The sequence below is a fragment of the Spermophilus citellus genome (genome assembly GCF_964194105.1).
Source record: "Spermophilus citellus genome assembly, chromosome: 11".
In the NCBI taxonomy this organism is placed as follows: domain Eukaryota; kingdom Metazoa; phylum Chordata; class Mammalia; order Rodentia; family Sciuridae; genus Spermophilus; species Spermophilus citellus.
The window spans coordinates 83,696,030-83,718,547 of NC_138192.1; the positions used below are offsets into that span (position 1 = coordinate 83,696,030).

General features: G+C 36.7%; 1 protein-coding gene across 4 annotated transcripts in view; it reads left to right on the forward strand.

Moving 5' to 3' along the window:
- Positions 1-15,796: 15,796 nt before the first annotated feature.
- Positions 15,797-22,518, forward strand: part of UBE2E3 (ubiquitin conjugating enzyme E2 E3) — a 90,225-nt gene continuing 83,503 nt past the window's right edge. The window contains exons 1-4 of one of the 4 annotated variants that reach the window (XM_081261419.1): positions 15,797-16,090; positions 16,485-16,516; positions 17,557-17,775; positions 19,524-19,574. In XM_081261419.1, the coding sequence (XP_081117545.1) occupies positions 15,812-16,090; positions 16,485-16,516; positions 17,557-17,775; positions 19,524-19,574 (581 nt within the window). In that variant the 5' untranslated portion in view covers positions 15,797-15,811. Of the gene's footprint in view, positions 16,091-16,484; positions 16,517-16,649; positions 16,931-16,951; positions 17,121-17,556; positions 17,776-19,523; positions 19,575-22,518 lie in introns of those variants that run through there. The other 3 variants (XM_081261420.1, XM_081261421.1, XM_081261422.1) reach the window with 3 other exon arrangements.

The window sequence follows — 22,518 nt, forward strand, 5'->3', positions numbered from 1 at the left end:
TTCTCTGCCCCCACTCTTCGGCCTCACTCTTTCACTTTTAATGATCCCTATGATTAACTGAGTCCACCTTGATTATCTAGGATAATCTCCCTGTTTCAAGATCAGCTGATTGATTAGCTGCCTTAATTCCATCTGCAACCTTGATTTCCTTTCACCATTTTTTCATAAATTTCAGGAATTAGAACACAGACATCTATCTATTCATGGGAAAGGGTACATTATCCTATGTACTACTACATTAACAAACCTAGCTTTAATAGCAACTGGGACAAAAGTATTAGAGTTAATGTGCCTTAGTTTTTATTATTTCCTTAGTATGAGGGGCATGGGGTTGTAGCTCAGTGGTAGAGCACTTGCCTAGCATGTGTGAGGCACTGGGTTCGATCCTCAGCACTACATATATTTCCTTAGGATGAATTATGGGCATTGGAATTGCGGAGCCAACATGTTTGCTTACTATAAAGGTTTTGAAATATATTGTTAAATTTACAAAAACCATGTAGCATATTTATTAAGTGTCTACTCAAATATTACTCCTCTTTAGCCTTCCTTATTCCCTGAGGCAAAATGAAAACATTTAAGTACTATGCACTCTGTTAAGAGCTGATCATACGATGAGGAGCCAACAAAATTCCTGCCTTTAGATGAACTTATAGACTGGTTAACAAGACAGACATTAATTAGAAAACTATACACAAATGTGTTGTGACAAACTAACTTACATGATCCTTTATCTCCACATCCCTTGAACTTTATATCTAATTCCATTGTGACAATACCCTTAAATTTAATTGCTTGTTGTATTTTTTCTTCTTGTTAGTTACTTAAGGTCAGGGACAAACATTTGTGACTATAGTGTCTAAGTGGGATCATGGTTTCTGTAATCAGACAATCTTTACTTACATTCTGGCTCCACACTTATTATGTATCTTTTGATAATTTTTTATCTCTTGTGTTGCAGTTTCTTGATCTATAAAATGAATGGGAATAGTTATAATATTTACCCTGTAGGGCTGCATGAGGATTAAATCTTAGGACATGTACAGAACTGAGAATAGTGCTTGATATATGGTAAGTACTCAAGAACTACTAGCTATAATCATCTTTCCAAATCTAGTATAGTCTAAAACATTTGTAATGTCTAACACCTAGTTTAATAGATAAATGCGTTTAACTATATTAATAATTCTGAGTTCTTAACAGTCAATAACTTGAAAAATTTCTAGTCTTAAAAATTAGTATGTGCTTTTTCCATATGACATGAAGTTGAAAATTTGATTCTAAAATACATTATTATTTTGCTTCTAAGAAAAATTGTCATCAGCTAAACAGTGGCATAAATTATAATATCAAGTTAAAGAGTTAATTCAAAGATGCAACATTAGTTCATGTGACACTATCAAAGAAAAATCACTACCAATTAAACTATGATCATATTCTTTGTTATTTAGAATTTTTATTTTATATTTTTTGAAATAATTTTCTTAAACTTATTTGGGCTTGGATTTTAGTCATACATCACAATATAAAGAGCACTGGACAAGTTCATGCAGTTTCAGCCAATGACAACTGCACCACAAATGCTGCCTGGCTAAGAGTGAGTGTAAACATCATTTGTTGGTTGGTACATTTTGATTTTAGAGATGATAAAATGTACATGTTAGAATTAATAAAATCACACATATATGTACATATTGAATATAATAGGGAGACACTTAGAATATGAAGATTCCTGATTCCCACACTTCCACAGTAGCTGGGGTAGTCTGTGATGGGAGATGATTTCAGCTTTACTGAGATACGTATTGTACATGTTGTCTGACTGGAGCACAGGACATGGTTCTGCAGTGAGTGGATGAACCCGATGGGTTAAGCACTCAATTCACTTAGCTATGAGTGTATCCATGCAGAAACTCACATTCTTCTTGCCACTTTATGCCTAAATATAAGAATATGCAAGATTTCCTGTAGCCCTTCTAAATGACAAAAGTCTATTATTGGATAGCTATACACAAACAAGTAAAACTACTAAATTTGAAATAGAAAACATTTACTCAAGGCTCACTAGGTGACAGATGTTATCATTAGGGCTTTATCAACATTTCCTCATTTAATTTCCCACAATTAATAACTTTACATAAAAGATATAACTATATCGGTGCCCCTTTTATAGATGACAAAAGTGAGTCCCTGAACTACGTAAGTGATGTGCTTTAGGAAACGTGGATACAAAGGGCTGTGCTAGGTTTCGAGCCCTCATTTGTTTGAGTCTAATTACTACACTACATTGTTTATTATTAATTGCATACATTATATCTAAGCAAATAAATACTGATTTCAATTTACTAACATTAAGTTAGAGGGAATTTTTCTCTTTGTTCTATAATTCATCTTTCTTACTGGATAATTCTTATAAGACACCTCAGGAAAACATACTTTATGAAATGAACATAATTTAAGGAGTAATAATACAAAATGTAGATTTAATTTTTCCCCAAACTTAATTGCTTAAAATCAACTTCCCAAGGACACTTGCCATCTCCAACTACCATTTAAAAATTAAGTATTTTATATCATGACTAAACAGTAATGTGCATTGTATATATACAGATATAGATAAAAATATTGCACGTGTGTGAATATAAATATATGTATATCATTGAAAAAGAACATCATGAACTAAAAATAGTTATTGAAAGAACTCCACAAGTAAAATAGTTATTGTAGATTAAAACATTGGGCAACTTACTCACTAGTGTATATAAGTCTTAATAAATACATAGCTCTATCATCGGAAAACATACTCTCATAGATGTAACTAAAGTCATGTTTTTTGAAATCAACAAGAAAAAATAGCTTAATAATCTCTTTCCACATACCCTTGATTTGAAAAATCACTAACATTCATTTTTTAATTTAGCAAATAGACATTTTCTTACCATGATTGATTCTTAGCATCCCTACCACTGAGATGAAGAAGTTGACCATCTATTGGAATCACTGAGAAGCTTTCAAAAAATACACTAATGGCTGGGTCTCACTTCAGAGTTTGATTTAATTGATCTTGAGTATGGCCTATGCATCAAGATTTTTAAAAGTTCCCCAACCATTCCAAGATGATGATCATGTGCAGCCAAAGTTGACAACCACTAATATAAAGAGTTAGATAATAGAAAACACATCTGTGAGTTTGAGAAAGAAGGCTGACTCAAATAGCTTTTGAATTAGCTACAGATTTTAATGTATATGTTATATCTGTTCTTCTAACACCATAGATAATGGAGACTTAGTTATGCTACCAAATATATTAGGCATTTCATGGACCAAAAAATAAAGCCAAATCATTATCTCATTATAACTCTGCTCCTAAATTATCTTATTTGTTTATGGAATTCTGTAACGAATTTATGTTTGGATCATTGCACCAGAAAATCCCATAGTACTACTGACTTGGGGGAGGGGATTGGTAGTGTGCAGTAATAAGGTTTGAAATTTATAACTTGCCATCTTAGGCAGTAATCCTAGCCAAGTTTCTTAAAAGACAATTTGACACACTAATAAAGCTTCTGCCAAAATAATCTTTTGCAGAGCCAAAATAACTTTAGGTATGATAAAATGGCCTCAATACATGAACTTATGAAACAAACAGGCTATCTGTAGTTCTGATGTTGCTGTTTGCTTGGAAAGTATACATGGGAGAAAGCAATATTTTTTATAGCAAGTGGTAGAAATGCAGACAGGCTTCCAAATGATGAACATTTCTATTCATATAGGTTTTATAACTTTTAAATTCTTCACAATAAAATTCTTTATTTGGTTTCTACAGTGATTTAAAGAAGTCACTTCACTTTTTGGTAGTGTTATTTATTTTTCTTTTCTTTTTTTTTTTTTTTTTTGCAATCCCAGGGCCTCATGCATGCTAGATAAGTGCTCTACCACAGAGCCACATCACCAGCCTGATAATACTCTTTTCTTAAATAAATGTTTTTATAGCTCAAGCAGTGTGCTAATAAGGTAATTTGAGAGAGAATTCATGATTGGTTGATGAGAAGTGATCATCATGCTGTCAGGAAATGTAAGGTAAGTCACTATGATGTTTATATCTGGCATTATTGCTGTTTCTAATTAGCATATTTACCTCTGCTTCAGATTCTACATCATTATCCTTCAATACTCCACTTTACATATCTCCTTAATGTTATGTCCTCTAAATAGACAATTGGCAACCACAATAGTAAACACTGCATAAGAGGAAAATATGACCTCTTAAGAGGAAAGAGTCATCTACTGGGACTAGATGTGAGCAAATGAATATTCATTCAAATAAACATCTGCTACTTCCACAAGCCACTGCAGTAAATCAGTTTTAAGAAGCTGTACAGAGATGAATATCATATCACCTTCCCTCACCCCAAATCAATCTCTTATGATGGGATCCCTTTGTTTAGATTTTATATAACACATACTACATTAAAATACACTGTAGTTACTTAGCTCAGGCAACACAGAGCCTGCGCATCTGTTCCTGATATCAGTCCCTGGTGACTGTTTTTAGTTATTTGATATTTGCAACACACAACCGAGGTGAGTTTATCAAGTTTTGTGGTTGTTAATGCTGCAATGGTGATCTTCATTTGCAGTGTCTTTAGTAAGCAGGTGCATGTTCTTGTAGCAAATCCACTACCTGTGCACACACATATACATGTATGGATATGCAAACATATATACAAACCTTGCTTTACTCAGATTGAGATATTAATTCAAACATTATTTATACCAGACTAGGCACAGATTTCCAGGTGATGCTTGGAATTTTCCCCAGACAATAACCTTAAATGACTATTATTTTTATATATTCACATAGTTAATGCACAAATATAATTTATTAGTATTTTTATATTTTATATTTATATTTATATTTTTAGTATTTTATATTCTTTACAGAAACTAAGCAATTTCATAATTCTATAAACTATTCTTCAACCTACATTAGGCACACATAAACTTTTTGTTCCCATTATAAAGTGAAGAATCTAATCAATGTTAAAATGTTCCTAAATTCTGGGCTGGGGATGTGGCTCAAGCGGTAGCGCGCTCGCCTGGCATGCGTGCGGCCCAGGTTCGATCCTCAGCACCACATACCAACAAAGATGTTGTGTCCGCCGAAAACTAAAAAATAAATATTAAAATCTCTCTCTCTCTCTCTCCTCTCTCACTCTCTCTTTAAAAAAAATGTACCCACTTCAATCTAATGTATGAAGTATGATATGTCAAGAGCTTTGTAATGTTGTGAACAACCAATAAAAAAATAAATAAAAAAAAAGTTCCTAAATTCTAATTTAGGAATTTTTAAAATATAAACCAATATGTTAAATTTCAATAAGAAACACTTGTTATTTAATATTTAACCATTTCTTCCAATCCTGAAATGCCAGGGTACCACAATGTACTTTTCATCATCTTTCACTTTTTAAGAGTGATTCCCCTTTGGAAGACTTCTTATTCTATTAAGAGCTACTGACTTGTTCCACACCAATAAGGAACAATTTTGAAATAACTTCAGCTGTTTTCTTTTAATGGAAGTGGAAAGATAGAGAGTAGGATGTTATATACATTTGATTTAACAAATACAATACTTTAAAATTTAGGTCAACATTGTAACAGGCTAAAAGGGATAGTAGAGAGAAGTGAAAAGAAATGGCATTAAGACAGAATGAACTAGACAGAGATTGGTAGAAGAAAAAATGCCCAGAAGGATCATAGTCATTTGTAATTTTTACTGGAGGTTCTTACTTTTCTCTTCTTATTGGACAGTCTCTGTTAACCCCCAAATCCAAAGACTATCCAAAAGCAACACCCTGGTCTCTAGAAACCACAGCACTTATTCATTCTTCACTGGCTGTCAACATCTCCAGCCTCTCCCAGAGGTTCCAATCTTTTCCTTGTCAACTATGCAGCCAATGCTGCTATTAGTTCCTTCTCCTCCTTCCTGTCCCCTCACTTGGAATGCCACTTCTTTCTTCAGAGGTGGCACAGCATAACAGCCAAGAGCACAGGTTCCGAGGAGAAAGTCCATTATTTACTAGTCCAGCAACCTTAGGCATGTTGCTTTCTGTCTCAGTTTCCTCCTCTATAACATGAATATGTAACAACATTATAATTTGAGAGCATTAGGTGAGTCAATGTATATAAAATAGAGAATAAAAGTGTTACAGAAGTGTTTGGTAAATTTATTCAACAAATATTTATTGAATTCCAGCAGAGTGTGAGGCACTGGTGATGGGATTGTGATGGCAGGGAGTGGGTGAGAGAGCCCAACATCTGACGTAGCTCAGCTGGAAGGTTGATTTCTGAATTCTAATCTCCTTTAAAAAAACAAGGATAGCTTACCACAATGCGAAAAATAATTCAACTGCTGCTTTTTAACCATATAATTATCCTAAGATAGAACTGTTTTCCGTCTACTCAACCAGTGCTTACTTCTTCAGAGCCTGCTGTGCGTGTGTGTGTGCGTGTGTGTGTGTGCACGCGCGCATACGCGTGTGCACGTATATGTGTGTTTGAGAGGACATCTCACCTATGTTCAAAAATAGTTTTTTCACTTTTGGATAGATACTCAATTTGTTTATTGAATAAGCATGTAAATCTACCTTTTACATCTTCTGGCCTTCCCCCTAATGTATTTAAGATCAGTAAAAAACAATTCTAAGGGGCTGCTTATTATATAAAGAATGGGTAAATGAAATTCTGCCTTTCTTTTTTTTTTAAGGTGGGAAGTCTATGTTTTGGGACTTTGAGGGCCTCCCTCTTTAGCTATTCTCCCTCTTTAGCTGTTCAGAGCAGAGATGATGTATATCTTATTGGGCATATATCCCTTTAACAGCATGCATTGCCCCTTAAAAAGCATTTGTTAGGTTTTTTAAATGAACAAATAAAGTGTTAGATATGTGAATAATTATATTTCTTGAATCAATTGTGTGTATGTGCATGTGTGTGTAAGCAAGCAACGGCCATAATGTAAGTCATAGATTTTTTAAAAATATTTTTTAAGGACAAGAAAAAAAGTCAAGTTTAGAATTAATCAGATTAGGAAGTAGAAATCTTGCCTGATATAAACAACCTTATTAAAAATGAATAATGATATCAATTATTTTCTTTACAAAATTCTAAACAACTAGAATTACTGGTATACATTTTCCCATTTAAATTGATAGCTAGTTTGGACACAGATATGTTCAATAACCAAAATAACAGAGGGAAAGGGGATGGCTGATTATGGTATCATTTATAGAAGAAAGACATTCAAAAATGTAAAGCCAAGCTGAATTTTAATAGTTAGGCGACTCGTGTGGACACATATGATCTTATCATTGCTGGCATAAGTCTGGCCTTTAAGCACTATTAGTGTTAAAAAAAAAAGTAAAAAAAAAAAGAAAGAAAAAAAAGCCTACCAACCATGTTACTAAATTCAGTTTGTTCATTAGTGTACATTTAAACAAGAACATAAATTGTTTATGTTCAATAAAATAAACATAAAATCCCAATTTTAGAATTGGAAAGGCCCTCCTACTCTTTCATTTTCTGATGAAAGAAGACTGAAGCATCATAACCAGAACTAGAACCCAAGATGACAGTGGAGTAAGTTGGTTCAAATAAGTAATGGTTTTATTCTCCATCAATACTCTCCATCATAACACCATTTGTTAGTCTCATTAACTCTTCTTCTGATGAGTCTGATATAGATTGGAGTTAATTGATTTTAATCTTAACTGCCAGCATTTAGCTTATAGATCATATAACTTGGTCTCATCTGTGCAGACATTTTATTAAGTAGGTTAAGAAACTTTTGTTGCCTCGTTGTAGTTTTAGAAAAGAGCATAAGCTTGTGGTCCAATATTCCTTCTCTGAGCATGGTGTATTAGAAGTGTGAAGAGAAAATGTGGTCATTGTTCTCCTGACATTTATTTCAGAGATTAGGTTAATATACCAAACACCCTTAATTTATTCAAGTGTACAAACCTATTGTTCTTTAATTTCGCTAGATACTGTCCATTCCTGTATGCTTAGCCTTTAGTACCTTTCATGAAAATTGGTTCCATAAATATATTAGGCTCTGAGAAAAGACTATTTTTTCTTCTTGTTGTTATTCTGAAAACTTTCCTTCTGTTAGCTTTCAATGTGAAGGTAACTCGGTCATCATCAGGAATTATTTACTAAATATTTTATGCCAAGTACTGTCCTGAGTACAAAAATAAGATATGGACCCTTTCTTCATTCTAGTTAAAGGAGAAAAATATTAAATAAATAATCACTCAAGTATTTACTTACAAATGGTGATAAATATTATCAAAAATAAATAAGGTATTATAAATAATTATAAAAGTATTACCAGATTTTACCACCATATCAGAAATGATCTGTCTTCACTTTGGACAAGAGAGAGAAAAGACTGTAAAGAATTCCAAGAACTTTCTGACGTCATTCAGATTTGACAATCTTTCCAGAAACTGATGACTTGGGAGCCTGGACTGCATACCACAGTGGAGTTGACAGTATGGTGGAATGGCTTCCCAAATTCTGTCCAAAGTTCTGCTGGAGCTACTGTTAGAACTTCAGGACAGTCTTTCAGTGTCTCAGATCCTCAGTTTCCTTGGTTAAAATAGTCTAGTGCTTCAATATTCTTTTTTGGCTTACAAGTTTCAGAACTCAATAATCATTAGATGGTGAGCCCAAGTTGGATTTTTTTTCCTTACCTGCAACTCACACACACTGAGTATAGTCTTACTGAGAATTATTTATCACTTTTGTTTTAACCAACCTTGTGATGTTCACTTTCTCTGAGTTATTTTTGGATATTACAATTCAGGCAAATTAAGATCATATTCAAGTTGGCATTTTACTAGACAACCCTTTGAGAGCTTTTATAAATTATGATGCATCTCTAGAATGAACCTGAAAAAAAGTAATCCTCTTGACAAAGACACATCACCATTTTAAAAGTATTTAGGTTGTTTTTGTTGTTGTTGTTCTTAGTTAAAAAAAATTCACTGAAATATAAATTTGTTTATTTTGTCAAATTTAACTACTTTATTTGCAGCCCCAAATAAAACCACATTGCTCCTTATCGAATATTTTCCAATGAGATAACCATTTGAGCAGTATAGAAGAGGTAGTCAAGGTCACAAGTAAATGATTATTAGCATATTTATTCCAAATCTCTTTTATGTTTTTTTTCCAGAAAATCATTGTATTTACAATTTTGCTTTCAGAAGCAGAAGTGTACGTTAACCCAATTTTACAAATGAGTCCTTAAAGCAACTCAGAAAAATTTAAGTGACATTAAGTTAAAATATCATTTTAAAATGATGCATAACACCATTTGTTAGTCTCATTAACCAAGTAGGACATTAACTGATCTTACAGAAAAGAATTTACCAACAAAGAGGAATTGATGAAAAATGATAGTTATGGTACTCATCATTTTATATTCATGTATCATATTCTATCAAGTGAATGAATCATAATTTACTAAAGCACAGCCTTTATGTTGGACAGTTTGAGAGGCTTACATTTTTATACAGTATAAATTATACTGAGATAAATATTGTCAGGCATATGGCATTTTAAAATATTTTGGATTATTTCCTTAGGATAGATTCCCAGAAGTAGAATTACTAGGTTAAAGGGTATAAACATTTTTATGACATTTGAAACCTGGTGCCAAATTGCTTTCCAAAAAGGTTATATCAATTTACAGTGCCACCAGCAATATAGGAAAGTGCCCTTCTCATAATAGTCTCACAGGTATTTGGCATTTGTAAATTTTTCAATTTGTAAATTTTATGAGCAAAAATATTCTACCTCATTTTAATATATACTAATTAAAATTTAAGGCAAAGGTGAGTATTTTATATACAGTTTAATAACCTCAAATTCTAACATGTCCTTTAAGTATCTATGACGTTTTGATATTACCATAAGCCTATTTAGAACTACATGTGATATGTACTAATTATTTTTCTTTTTTTTAAAAGGGGGGATATTCCTGGATAAGAAAGACTTTATTTTTTTAAAGAGAGGAGAGAGAGAGAGAGAGAGAGAGAGAGAGAGAGAGAGAGAGAGAGAGAGAGAATTTTTTAATATTTATTTCTTAGTTCTGGGCGGACACAACATCTTTGTTGGTATGTGGTGCTGAGGATCGAACCCGGGTCGCACGCATGCCAGGCGAGCGCGCTACCGCTTGAGCCACATCCCCAGCCCCATTAATTATTTTTCATAGTATAAACCCTTTTCTCAAGTCTATCGTTTCAACTTGGTGCATTTATGTGTATAGGAAGGTATACTGAGGATTCAGTTTTTGTACCTGATCAGATACATGTTTGTTTCTTTGATAATTTTTCTATTGCTTTATAGCATAACATACCATAACTCTTCTCTATTTACATTAAGCCCTCAAATTAGTCCAATTTTCCTATGAACTGATGTTTTAAAAACTTAACTCATCTGTAATTTATGTTGATATATGATAAAAGGTATAATTCTAAGTGATCTTTTTCCCACACTGGTAACTAGTTACCTCAATATCACTGATTGTATAACTTTATTTTTTCTGTGTTTTAGAGTAAATATTACTTGTCATATATTAAATTATCTAATTCTTGGTTACTTATTTTCCAGAGCTTATTATTTTAGTTAATGTGGAATCTCCTCAACATTTTTTTTTTTCAGAATTTAAAGAATGGTCTTCCCTATTTTTTTTTCTTGCATCAACTTTAACATTTTGACAACTTCAAAATAGTTTGCTTGAAATTTCATCTTTTCTTTTAATTTATAAAAGAACTTAATTTTTAAAAATCCTGTTAGAACAAAACAGCATTTATTTTCACTAAATCTATAACTCTGCATTTATTCCTATTCCCCCACCCCCGCTCTTTGTAAAAGTAGTACTTGTTCATTAAAGAAAACTAGAAAAATATTGAGATAGAAGAAAATAGGTTATTCATAGTCACTTTAAAATTGATGTATATTCAATCTTTTGGAGGTTTTTTTTTTTTTTTTTTTTTTTTTTTTTGCTTTTTGGTTTTTGTTTGTTTGTTTGTTTGTATTAAGGATTGAACCAAGAGGTACTTAACCACTGAGACACATCCCCAACCCCTTTTATTATATTCTTTTGAGACTCCTGCCTCAGCCTTCTGAATCACTAGGATTATAGGCATGAGCCACTGTGCCTGGCTTTGTGTATTTTCAGATACTTTTCCTTTGTTGGTGCAAAAATATAATGCATATTCATTGGGCAAGATTTGTTGAATACTCACTTTGTGCTTCAGCCTTATTAGGTTCCAATTTCACAGCAAAAGAAAATAGACAAAATTCTGCCCTCATTAACATTTTATTATAGTCTGCTCTTTTAAATATTAATTTTTTAGTTATAGATGGATACAATACCTTTATTTTATTTTTGTGTGGTGTCGAGGATCGAACCCAGTGCCTCATGCAGGTTAAGAGAGCACTCTACCTCTGAGCCACAACCCCAGAAATTATCACTGAGTTAGTTGAAGTCAGAGAAAGGCTTTTGAATCTTTCCACTCCCAAAATATAGCCTCTGATTTGACATCCAGTGGGTTTTTCACCCAGGACACATGCAGGATCACTGAGATGTTAAGCAGTGCATTGGACTTACGGGGTATAGATTTGGCTCTGTAAACTAAAGCTGGAACAAGAAATGCTTTCCTACTAAACTAGCCCAGTTTTTAGGGGTAGAAAGAGAAACTTTAGAGCCAGAGGATAGAAGGATACAAGCAATTTGAGAGCATCAGCAACAGCCAGAAAAAGAAGTAAGGGGTAAAATTAAGGGGCACCGAGTAAAGTTATTGCATGGCAGGAAACAAACAAAAACCCTAGAATTAATAAAATAATGTTTTTATTGTTCATCTATTATGTGCAAAGTATATTGCTGGCCATGGTGGGTGAGTTTTGATCTGTAAGCCTCATCCCAGCTTATACAATCACTCAATGGAGAAAATTCCTTAGCAGCTTATCATATATGATGATGTATATGATAATATATATTCATATGTGTATGTGTATATATATACAAACACTCATATATGTATGTATTTACACACACACACCACTATATATGTATATATATGTGTATATATTTATACACACCCTCTACCACCACCCCCCCAATTATGAGCATTTCCACAGAAATGCTCTGAAAGAAGTATCTCCCAAACTAGATAGGTGTAAAATGTTCTGTGATCCACCTTGTCTATTCTTGTACTAAGGGAAGGTCTGTTTTGGTCACAATATTTGATGGAAAAAAAGAGGAGATACTTACTGTACTATTGGTTGCAATTAGGTCCAGGGTCCTCTCAGGGTTGTAAATCAGAGGCAGACAGTACCCCATACCAATAAGGGGAAAAAATAAATAGAGAAGAAACAATTTTCTTGTGGTATCTAGGGTCTGCTTTGTGGTACTATTTTGAGGAGCCTTCTGGGACAATATTTTATTATATATTTTATGGAATAATTTGCATTAGGTTAAATTTATATGGCCCTAGGAGTGACTGTAGGACATAATCCTTGATTTCCAGGATAAACAGCAAAAATAAGAGATAAAATAAGTACAAAGCAAGGTGTCCTGTGAGGAAGAACTTCACATTAGACACAATTTATAACTTACAAGTTGCTTCTGATCAAGGTAGTATATTACTTTAAAGGAGAGCTGTGCACTAGAAAGAAGTTTTTGAACAATCCCTGTAGTCGGCTGAATGCAAGGAGCTGAGCAACTAATATTGTGGGGTATAACACTATTTTCCCTAACCTTATGGGTCTATTCTTTCTCTTTATGGTAACTTTAGCAATATGGAAAATATTACTTATTGAACAAGTTCCACATATTTTGCCAAAAACATTATCTACATTATCACTGGGCCTCTTGATCCCTCCAGGTCCAGTCCAGTGTTAACTTCTTTTGATCTATAACCCTATGACAAAAGCTCCAAGCTATATTAATATTTCTATTACTAGTTATTAAATGATAGTTAATAATGTTCCACTCATTCTGTTTAGTCTTTTAATGCAGTATGCCGCAGTCTGGCTGGGCACAAAATCACGAGCCACTCACAGCCTTGTAGATTCAAACAGCAATTCTTTATTCCCGAACTCACACCGGCACTCTACACACACACACACACACACACACACACACACGTTCTGGGGAAATCCACGTCCTGGGCAAAATTCACGCTTCCACTAGGCTCTGAATTCCAAAATACTTTTTTTGAATCCCAGGAGAACTCAACGGGAACTCAAGGAGCGGGCGTGCCTGAGGCAGCAGGATTCGCCCTATTCCCAGCAGGGTACATCTTAAACCTGGAACCGCCCTAAACCCCAGGAGTGGGATACTCCCTATTCCCAGCAGGATACACCTTTAAACCTGGATCCGCCTTAATCCAGTAGGATCCTCCCTAAACCCGGATCCATCCTGGTCCTTGAGCAGGGTCACCTTTCTCAAACATACATGCAATGTCACTGCAAATGTCCAAGGCAGGTCCATTTCCACGAGTCCTTCCTCTAAGCAAAATGGGGTACGCTGGCAAGGAAATTGTCATACCTACTTGGCTAATGGCTCTCAGCAGCAGTATACCTCATTCTGCAGTCTGTTTTCTGGTTGCCCCACTACAGATTGAACTTGGTAAGAGCATGGGCCATATTTCACTCCAACTTCCTAAACATTCAGTAGTTTCTAAATGTCTGTTGAAGTGGAGTTTGTAACTCCAAACTCACTAGAGAATCATTCATGGAATTTTTGAGCAAGAGAAGACTTGCAACCTTTGATATGCTTTCCTTTTGCATATAAGAAAAATTAAGTTAGAACATCTAACTTTTATGAGATCACATAAATTTGTCAGAATGAGGATTAGAATCCAGTTACCTTACTTTTCTTCAATACTGTTTCTTCTATAAAAGATGCTACTAAAACACAACTAAACATTTTTATTTCCCAGTCTCCTGCCCCCCCCCCTCAAATTCTACCAGCAATTGGCTTTTGGGTCTTCAGGCTAAATCTGTGACAGTAAATTTCCTCATCTGTTATGGTTTAGATGTGGTGGCCCCCAAAAACTCACTGGTGAGACAATGTGAGGAGGTTTGGAGGAGAAATGATTGGGTTATAGCCTTAACCTAATCAGTGAATTAATCCCTGATGGGATTAATTGGGTGGTAACTGGAGGCATGTGGCTGGAGAAACCGTCTTACTGGGAGCATAGCTATGGGATATATATTTTGCATCTGGCAGTGGAGCTCTCTCTCTGCTTTCTGATCACCTTGTAAGCCATTTCCCTCTACCACACACTGCACCATGATGTTGAGCCTCATCTCCAGTTCTGAGGCATGGAGCCTGCTCTCTGTGGACTGAGACTTCTGAAACCAAGAGCGCCCAAATAAACTTTTCCTCCCCTAAAATTGTTCTGGTCAGATCTTTTAGTCACAGCACAGAAAAAGCTGACTAAAACATCACTTTTACCATATAGAACAAGTTTCCCATGCCAAACAAAGCAATGCCCAAACTCTAGATTAGCTGGCTGTTGCTGTGGTATCACATAGTGTAAAGTTGGGGGAATCCTCTACTTAGTTTTTACACTGAAGTCGTCCCACAAAGTACTCTTTAATCCATCCAAATCAAAATGTTTGGCCACACACAGACCATATTCTTTCTTGAGACAGGAGAGGCTTTCTTCCTATTCATTCTGGAGTGGAATATCCTTCCTTCTTATCAACCTGGTGAACTTTAATAATCTGTTCTAATCAGAAGTGGAGAGATCTGGCTTTAGATCATAGTAACTGAATGAAGAAGCTGGTGTGTCTAGCACTTAGCAGCCTATACCCTCAGTAATTTTCACTGAATGACTTTCCCTCTGGAAAGTTACAGAAATATAACTTATTATTTAGAGTTGTGAGCAACCCTTTACCAAAACTTTTCTATTTGGAGGAAAAATAGTATGTCGGCTCACTCAGTCTTTTCTTCTTTCCCTTAACTCTGGTTCATCTATCATGACTGCCATTCTCAATTCCTCTATGTGTACTTCTCATTTTCCCAGCACCCCTGCCCCTGGATACTTGTGGGAGAGGAATCCACAAATTCCTTTGAGGCTCTATCACTAGAACAAGTTCCCAGTAGCTGGAGATCAGGGAGGCAAACAGGAAGTTTTTGTACTTCCACCTACTTTGTGCTTGGGGCCAAAACTTTGGAGCCCACCTGAAGAGTCTGCAAAAAGGATGATAGAACGAAACTAACCTTCCCTATCCGCATTAAAGCTTTTCTCTGTGGACGTAGTGACCCAGCGTCACGCCTACCCTGATGTTGCGCGTGTCAGGTTATAGCCCCCCAAACTCTCCTCCTCCACTTCTTAAAATCTTGGGCGGGACATTTTAAAAAGTGTTGTTCTGGATTCTTTAAGTTTCAAAGCATCCGAAGGGCAGTCCCCTTTGCAGTGACAGTTGCAGTCTGTGAGGTAAAGATAAGCAGAGGCCAGTCCCCAAGTCTCAAAATCCTTTTTACTTTCCTTCAAGCCCACGACCCATCCTGCCCCTTCCTCTAGCTCACATGAAGGGTCAAGGGTAGCTTTCCTCAGCTTGCGTGCCTGGCTTCGTCAACAACACCCATTAGTCCTCAGTCTCCCAGGACAGCCAGGGACTCCCAACCACACGCCCAGGGCCCTTGCCAGCTGTGCGGGCCCAGAGGTGCACGGCGCCCCACCGCAGGCAGAGGGAATGCGGCCAGCCCTCTGGGGCGGGTAGTCCAATGGGCAGCCTCGCCCCGGAGGCGGGCCCAGGCCGGAAGCCACCCCGCGGCACAGCGGCCCCGCGAGACGGCGCCCGCGCCCCCGCCTTCTTCTGCACCGGCTCCGCGGCCAAGGGCGCAGGGGCCAGCCCGCCGGGTCCCCGCCGCGCTCTTTGTCCTGGCCGCGCGCGGGCGGACGCGTGCGCCCCCCGGGTGAAAGGAGGCGCGGAGAGAGCGAGCGGGAGCGCGCGGGAGCAGCTCGCGCCCGCCGGGCGCCGGCGGCGCGCGTCCCTCCGCCAGGCAAGCAGCGAGCACGCGCGCCGCCGCCGCGCCCGCCCCTCCCCCCGCGCTCGCCTCGGAACTTGCTGACTGCGCGGCCGGGAGGAGCCGAGCCGGGCGGCGGCGGCGGGAGGCCACAGCGCGCGGGGGTCTCCCGCGTCCCCTCTGCCTCGCCGGGAGCTCGCGCCCTCGCCCAGCCGAGCTCCCACCCCCCCTTTTTTTCCGAAGGCGCTGGGCGGCGCCACCCTCCGGCCGGAGCCCGGCACTACACAACCCCCTCCGACTTTCAATGTTCCACACTCCCCGGCCAGAGCCTCCTCGGCTTCTTTTTTTCCCTCCCCCCCCTTTCCCCCCCCCAGCTGCCTCCATTTCCTTAAGGAAGGGTTTTTTTCTCTCTCCCTCCCCCACACCGTAGCGGCGCGCGAGCGGGCCGGGCGGGCGGCCGAGGTAAGGCGGCGGGGCCGGGGGGCCGCGTGGGGGGCGGCCGGGGCGGCGGCGGCGGCGGTGGGGGAGGGGGCGGGGGCGGCAGCTTTGTTCGCGCCGGGCGCCCGCGCCGCCGGTGTCCGCGAGCCGCGGCGGGGCCGGCCGGCTGCTCGCATCACTTGGCGGCCGGCGCGGCGAGCGCTGCCCGCGGCCCCCGCGCGGCCCTCCCCACAAAGGGCCGCGGAGCTGCGTGGCCGCCGCCGCCGGCCGCGGCTCGCCTACGCGGGCGCGGAAATTTGTTGCACTTCTTGGGGCTTTGTTTGTTTGTTTGTTTTTCCTCGGGCTTTTCCCCCCTTTTTCGTTATTTTGGACAAAATGTCGGTCCGTGATGTAAAAATTGAGCGAGGAACCTTGGTGGCATGGGGAGCTTTGCAGAAGGTGCAGTTTGGATTCTGCTTTTCCCAGGGTGGCAGCTCGGTCTTGGCCGGATGAATCTTCGCTGCTGGCCGTGGAAACGGCTAGGGCAGCTTGTTAGTTGATTTTTAAATTTCCGAGTGTTGTGTTTAAAGGTTTTACGTGCATAGAGGAGGAATCTCCACCTTAAATAAGCATATGGGCGATTAACAGGGTATGTTTTCCTCTGGGAAAGGGAATTTGGTAGCTCTGACCAATGTCAGTCTGTAAATATTGAGACGTTATTAGTGACTTTTTAACATTTTTCAGCAAGATCTGTTATTTACAGTGTGTCATATGTTATTAATGCTGGTTGCCTAAGTTCCCTGGCAAATCTGTTTCATGCCTTCTGAGAAAGTAGACAATTGATAGATTGTCCAAGGAATGGAAAAAAAATGTGAGTGGGTTTTCTAACTTGAGTTCGGTAAATCCCTGAACGCTGGCGTTGTAAGATTCATCCTTTCCCCAGTAACCTTGCCATATGATAAGTGTGAACACTTTTGAAGCCTTTTTGTTAAGATACAATTTTAGGTTAATATTAAGACAAGAAAATGCTGTTGACTGATTTCTTACATTAACATTTCTCTCCTCTTCCCTTTTCTCTTTAAAAGTTTTCCAAGCGATAACTTCATCAAGATGTCCAGTGATAGGCAAAGGTCCGATGATGAGAGCCCCAGCACCAGCAGTGGCAGTTCAGATGCGGACCAGCGAGACCCGGCCGCTCCAGAGCCTGAAGAACAAGAAGAAAGAAAACCTTCTGCCACCCAGCAGAAGAAGAACACCAAACTCTCTAGCAAAACCACTGCTAAGTTATCCACTAGTGCTAAAAGGTAACATAGTCAGGTTGTCTTCCAAGCAGTTGGAGGCTTGTGTTTTTACGTCAAGAGCAATACTCCAGAAATACTTCATGATCAGTACTTGAATTTGTACTTGAATGAATTGTGTCATCCTTTAGGGAGCATATAAACGTCCTCACTAAAATTATACTTCTAAGCAAACTTATTCTGTACTTTGATAACTTCAGGAAGAGTCCCAGAATAGTGATTGAACTCTCATTCTGACAGTTTAAGGAGTTGGCAAGGAAAATTTGGGGGAAACTGAATTAGATGGTACATTGAGGATATTTCCTTTTGTGAGTTATACTCTTGAGTAAAATTGACTCTTTTAGAGATCAGTAGTGTCACTCTACATGAAAGGAAATGATCAAAAAAGTTTATATTTACTAAAAAATTTTTAAATGTCAGGCCTTGGCTGTTTTTGAAAGCGCATTTTAAATTTGCTTAGTTTCACAAACAAGGCTTTAAATCCTGCATAACACGTTTAACTTTTTGTAGTTAAATTATAATTATCCCTCCTTGTTCTTGGGAGAGCAAATAAAATTGAAAAGTAGCCATTAACAATCTTAGGTGTCACTTTGCCATTGAAAACTTTCATTGTCTTTGCATCTCTTTACTCTTAAAACTTGTGGATGTTCTTGACATAGTAATAATACTTAGCAGCAGGAAAAGCATTTTGTTGGGTGTAAGTGAAAGATTATTTGTTTCCTGCTGACTTTTATTTTCTATGATGGAAAAAAAAAAGGATTCCATCAATGGGACTCCATCAGTGATAGTGGTTGTATTGAGTAGAACTCTTATAATCATACATAAAATATATCTTTAGCATTACGTAGTGTTGATATTTTGTTGATTTTCATTGATCTCAACTAAAGAAAAAAATGTAAACTGATCAACTTATGCATTTTATAGTGACATATGTTCTTATTTTTCTATAGATTTTCACCATCATTCTATCATTAATCAAACACTAATAAACTTGAGAATATTATATTGAATAGCAGCAGTCTTTGCAATAATTTAAAATTCTTCTCAGTTTGTTGTAATGTTGTGGAGAGTAACATTAAACAAGTTTTGAAAACATTTTAAATTTCAGGAAAATCAGAGAAATGCTCTTTTTCTCCTTACCTCACGGCTATACATCTGATCCTCTTTCCTCTGAGATTATTAAATTTATGTGCTGTACCTAAGATCAGAGAAAACAAATGGTTAAATAAGATTGCCAAAATAGTCCTTGGAAGTTTTTCATTGGTAAAGATATTTGTAAATTTTAAACTTTTTTTAAACAGACAAAATATTGGCAAAACTATTAATGTGCTCTTGCAGTAGCTTGCTAATTTTTACCACAGTAAAAGTGGCTTGAAGTCATTGTCAAATATTCTAGTGCTTTCCCTCCTCCCTTTTTGTCTCATTTGCATATAAGCTTGAAAAGAGAATTTCTTTGGTAAAAAGTGTTTTAAAATAGATTTTATATCCTTTGCTGAGTAGTAGTGGAGGACTTTCTCAAATCAGGTGTAAATGACTTACCTATTTGCAGTAGCAAGTGAGAAAAAAAGCTGCAAAGTTTCTGTTAAGGGATTTGGGTTATGCCTCTGAGAACAAAGAGGAAGCAGCCATGTTAGCATTACTGAAGGCAAAGCCAGCCTTGCATTTAACTGCATGGTGGTAGAGGGCAGTGTAATTCCCCGGTTATTCTGTAGACTATCTCAAATCCTTTTTGTCTGTTCTCATTTCACTAACAGAATTCAGAAGGAGCTAGCTGAAATAACCCTTGATCCTCCTCCTAACTGCAGGTAAGAAATAAATTTTGTTGTTTTGATTTCTAAATTGTGGAAAGATATCAGAAGATGAATGTATTGTCCTTGTATATATGTGCAGCAGAAGAGGCTAGCTAGCTATGCTTCCTTACAGCTTTGCAAGTGCATTAAACAAAAATTGCCTAGGTGAATTAAATAAAATTGGGAGAAAAATACTCTTTAGCATGTATCATGCATTCTGGACTTATGAATATACTGATTTTGTTCTTCTTGCTGAGATTAGTTTGAATGGTGCTGATTTCTCTGTTTTATTTCTGTGGGATGTATTTATTCACAAGTATTTTGTAGAAACTTGTAAAATTTCAAGCTTAAAGTTATCGCTTGTGTGCAATCTGAACTGACCTTCCAAATTTAGAAATTGCTGAATGTGATGTTACAAAATGTAAATGCAGTAAACAGGAGTATAGTTGTTTCTGTTTGATTTATTCAGTAACTTGCCTTAAGGACAAATTTTATGTGCTAAGCTAATGGTTTTAGTTGTTATTTTCTAGAAAACACATTGTTGGAATTATTTACGTTTTAAGCAAATGTCCTAATGACTTGGGAAAATTCTTAATAAGCAGTAAATGAATTGGAATTGTGGGAAGAATTACTTTCAGTGGAACTCAGAATAATTTAAGATTGATTGGCATAAGTTGTATTAAAAGTTGCTGGTTGATAATTTTTCTCATTTTTTTCATTTGCATCTTATATAGTATTCTGTTTATGGTTTGAATGGTGACTGTATGGTTGACAGAATTCATCAGATTTAGAAAACAGTATTATAAATAATTTGCATAGAAGTATGTGCTCAAGAATGAGAGGGGAAGGGATGCTAGAATTAAGGCAGTGTTGTGGTTTGATATAAAAATATTTTGGTGTCTAAGCTGTGTTTTTGCTACAAATTGTGATTTGCTCCTGTTGATCAGAACCATCTCCGAAGTCTACTGGAGACAAAATAAGGCATAATCCATTTGTTTCTTATTGTGTGTGTTAACCAGATCCTCAGATAAGGTGATCTGATCCTGATTTATCCAGTGAATTAACAGTTTTGCTTATATTTGTGGTCACAACCATTTCAGTTCAAAAAGGAGACATGAGTGTGAACTAATTATAAACAGAGTGGTATGTCAGATCTCAAAATATTACTTAAGAGGTATACTGTCCAATAATGTAGCCACTAGCCATGTCTGACTATTGACCAGGTTGTTGTGGTTAGTTGAAAATGGGGTGTGCTGTAAATATGAAATGCATACCGGATTTTGAAAACTTAGTAAAAGTTGTAAAAGAATAAATATTTTAGAAATATTTATTACATATTGAAATGATAATATTTGACTTTTAATAAATGCTTTTAAAATTGTATTTTTCACCATTTTAGCATAGTTATTAGAAAATTCAAAGTTACTTGCATTATATTTTTGCTGAACACTATTGCTTTAGAGAAGAAGTAAATCAGTATTTCCTTCTAGCCTTCTAAATGGAGTGACAAATCTGTAGCCATTTAAGGAGGTCAAGTTAAATTTGCTCTGTGGAAGAATCACTTAACTTGCAGAGTGTATTCTGATAATTCCCATTATGAAAGATGTAGAGATCTATCAATTTAAAACTCACATGTCTTAAAATTGCATGTAAGGTCAAACATTTTTAAAGGTTTCTGTTGATTTTCTGCAAATGGCTTAAACCAGTGTATGAGCATACATCTAGAGAGCACAGTAGACATATTGAATGCCCTCAGAGCAATAATGTACTGGTGCATTTGCTGAAGAAATCTGCTTTACGAGTTTAACCCAGGACTGTTTTCACAAGGTCACAGGATTATTTTAGAAGGAATAGAATCTTTCTGTGCAATAGAAAGTTAACTTTCACTTATTGTATATTTTTCTCTTTATATACCAGATTTCATTTAAGTTCATGAAATAATGCTTAACATTTAGTGGTTTAACTAGTGAAGCAGTGAAACCTGGGCTTTTTTGTGCACAATAACATAGAATACTTATCTCTATTTTCCTCTGTCATGGTCTTTGGTGACTGTTGGCTATTGCAAATGACATATATTAAGTTCTCTAGTTCTTTAATATCTGAGTTTCTTTGTGGATCTGGAAGTGATTCAGGAAAAAACAAATGTAAAATACAAATTTCTCAGGAAATTAGAAGTTGTTTCTTACTACTTTGGGGAGAGACTTTTTCCCATATACCTCATGTGTAAAATAATCTAGATGCTTTTGTGTGTCTTTGGATTCTTTTGGGTAGAAGGTTTAGTTCTTATAATTTTGATAGAAAAGCCTAAATTTATACTGTGTTTTTCCTTTTGTGTCAGATAATGCAATAGATTGTAGTATTATATTCTTTTAATTCATAACAGTGTAAATGAGAGTTTTAGCTTTATGGTAGTTGTATTATTTAGATTTTTTAATTTATGCTATAATTAAAAATAGGTTTCCACAATCATAAATACATTTAAGATTTGTGGGTTAATATTACCTGAGACCTTTGAAACTTAATACTTTCTACTTTCATATGTAGTTATTTAATCAGATTCCCTTATGGTTTTGGGTATGTGTGTGTGTGTGTGTGTGTGTGTGTGTGTGTAAACTTGTCAAAGTATGTGACAGTGTTAATTCTTCCTCAGGGAAGAAATGTAAAGTATATCTGGGTACATTCAGGAAAATGTTGAATGAAATACAGGAAAACCAAAATTATTTGTACTAGGGATATTTTTCTTAAATCCATTCCTTTGTTTTAATCAATAAAGTATTCTTTAGTTACACATCCAGGGTGGTCTTCGGGTAGATGTCATTGTCAGATTAAATGTATGACTTTAAAGATGTTTGATTGTATGTCAATACGAGTATTTCTTTTAGTAAAAAAAGGTTGATAAAGATGTCATTTCTAATGATTTGATGGTATTTTATGTTTTAAATATCAGAGGGCTGTGGGC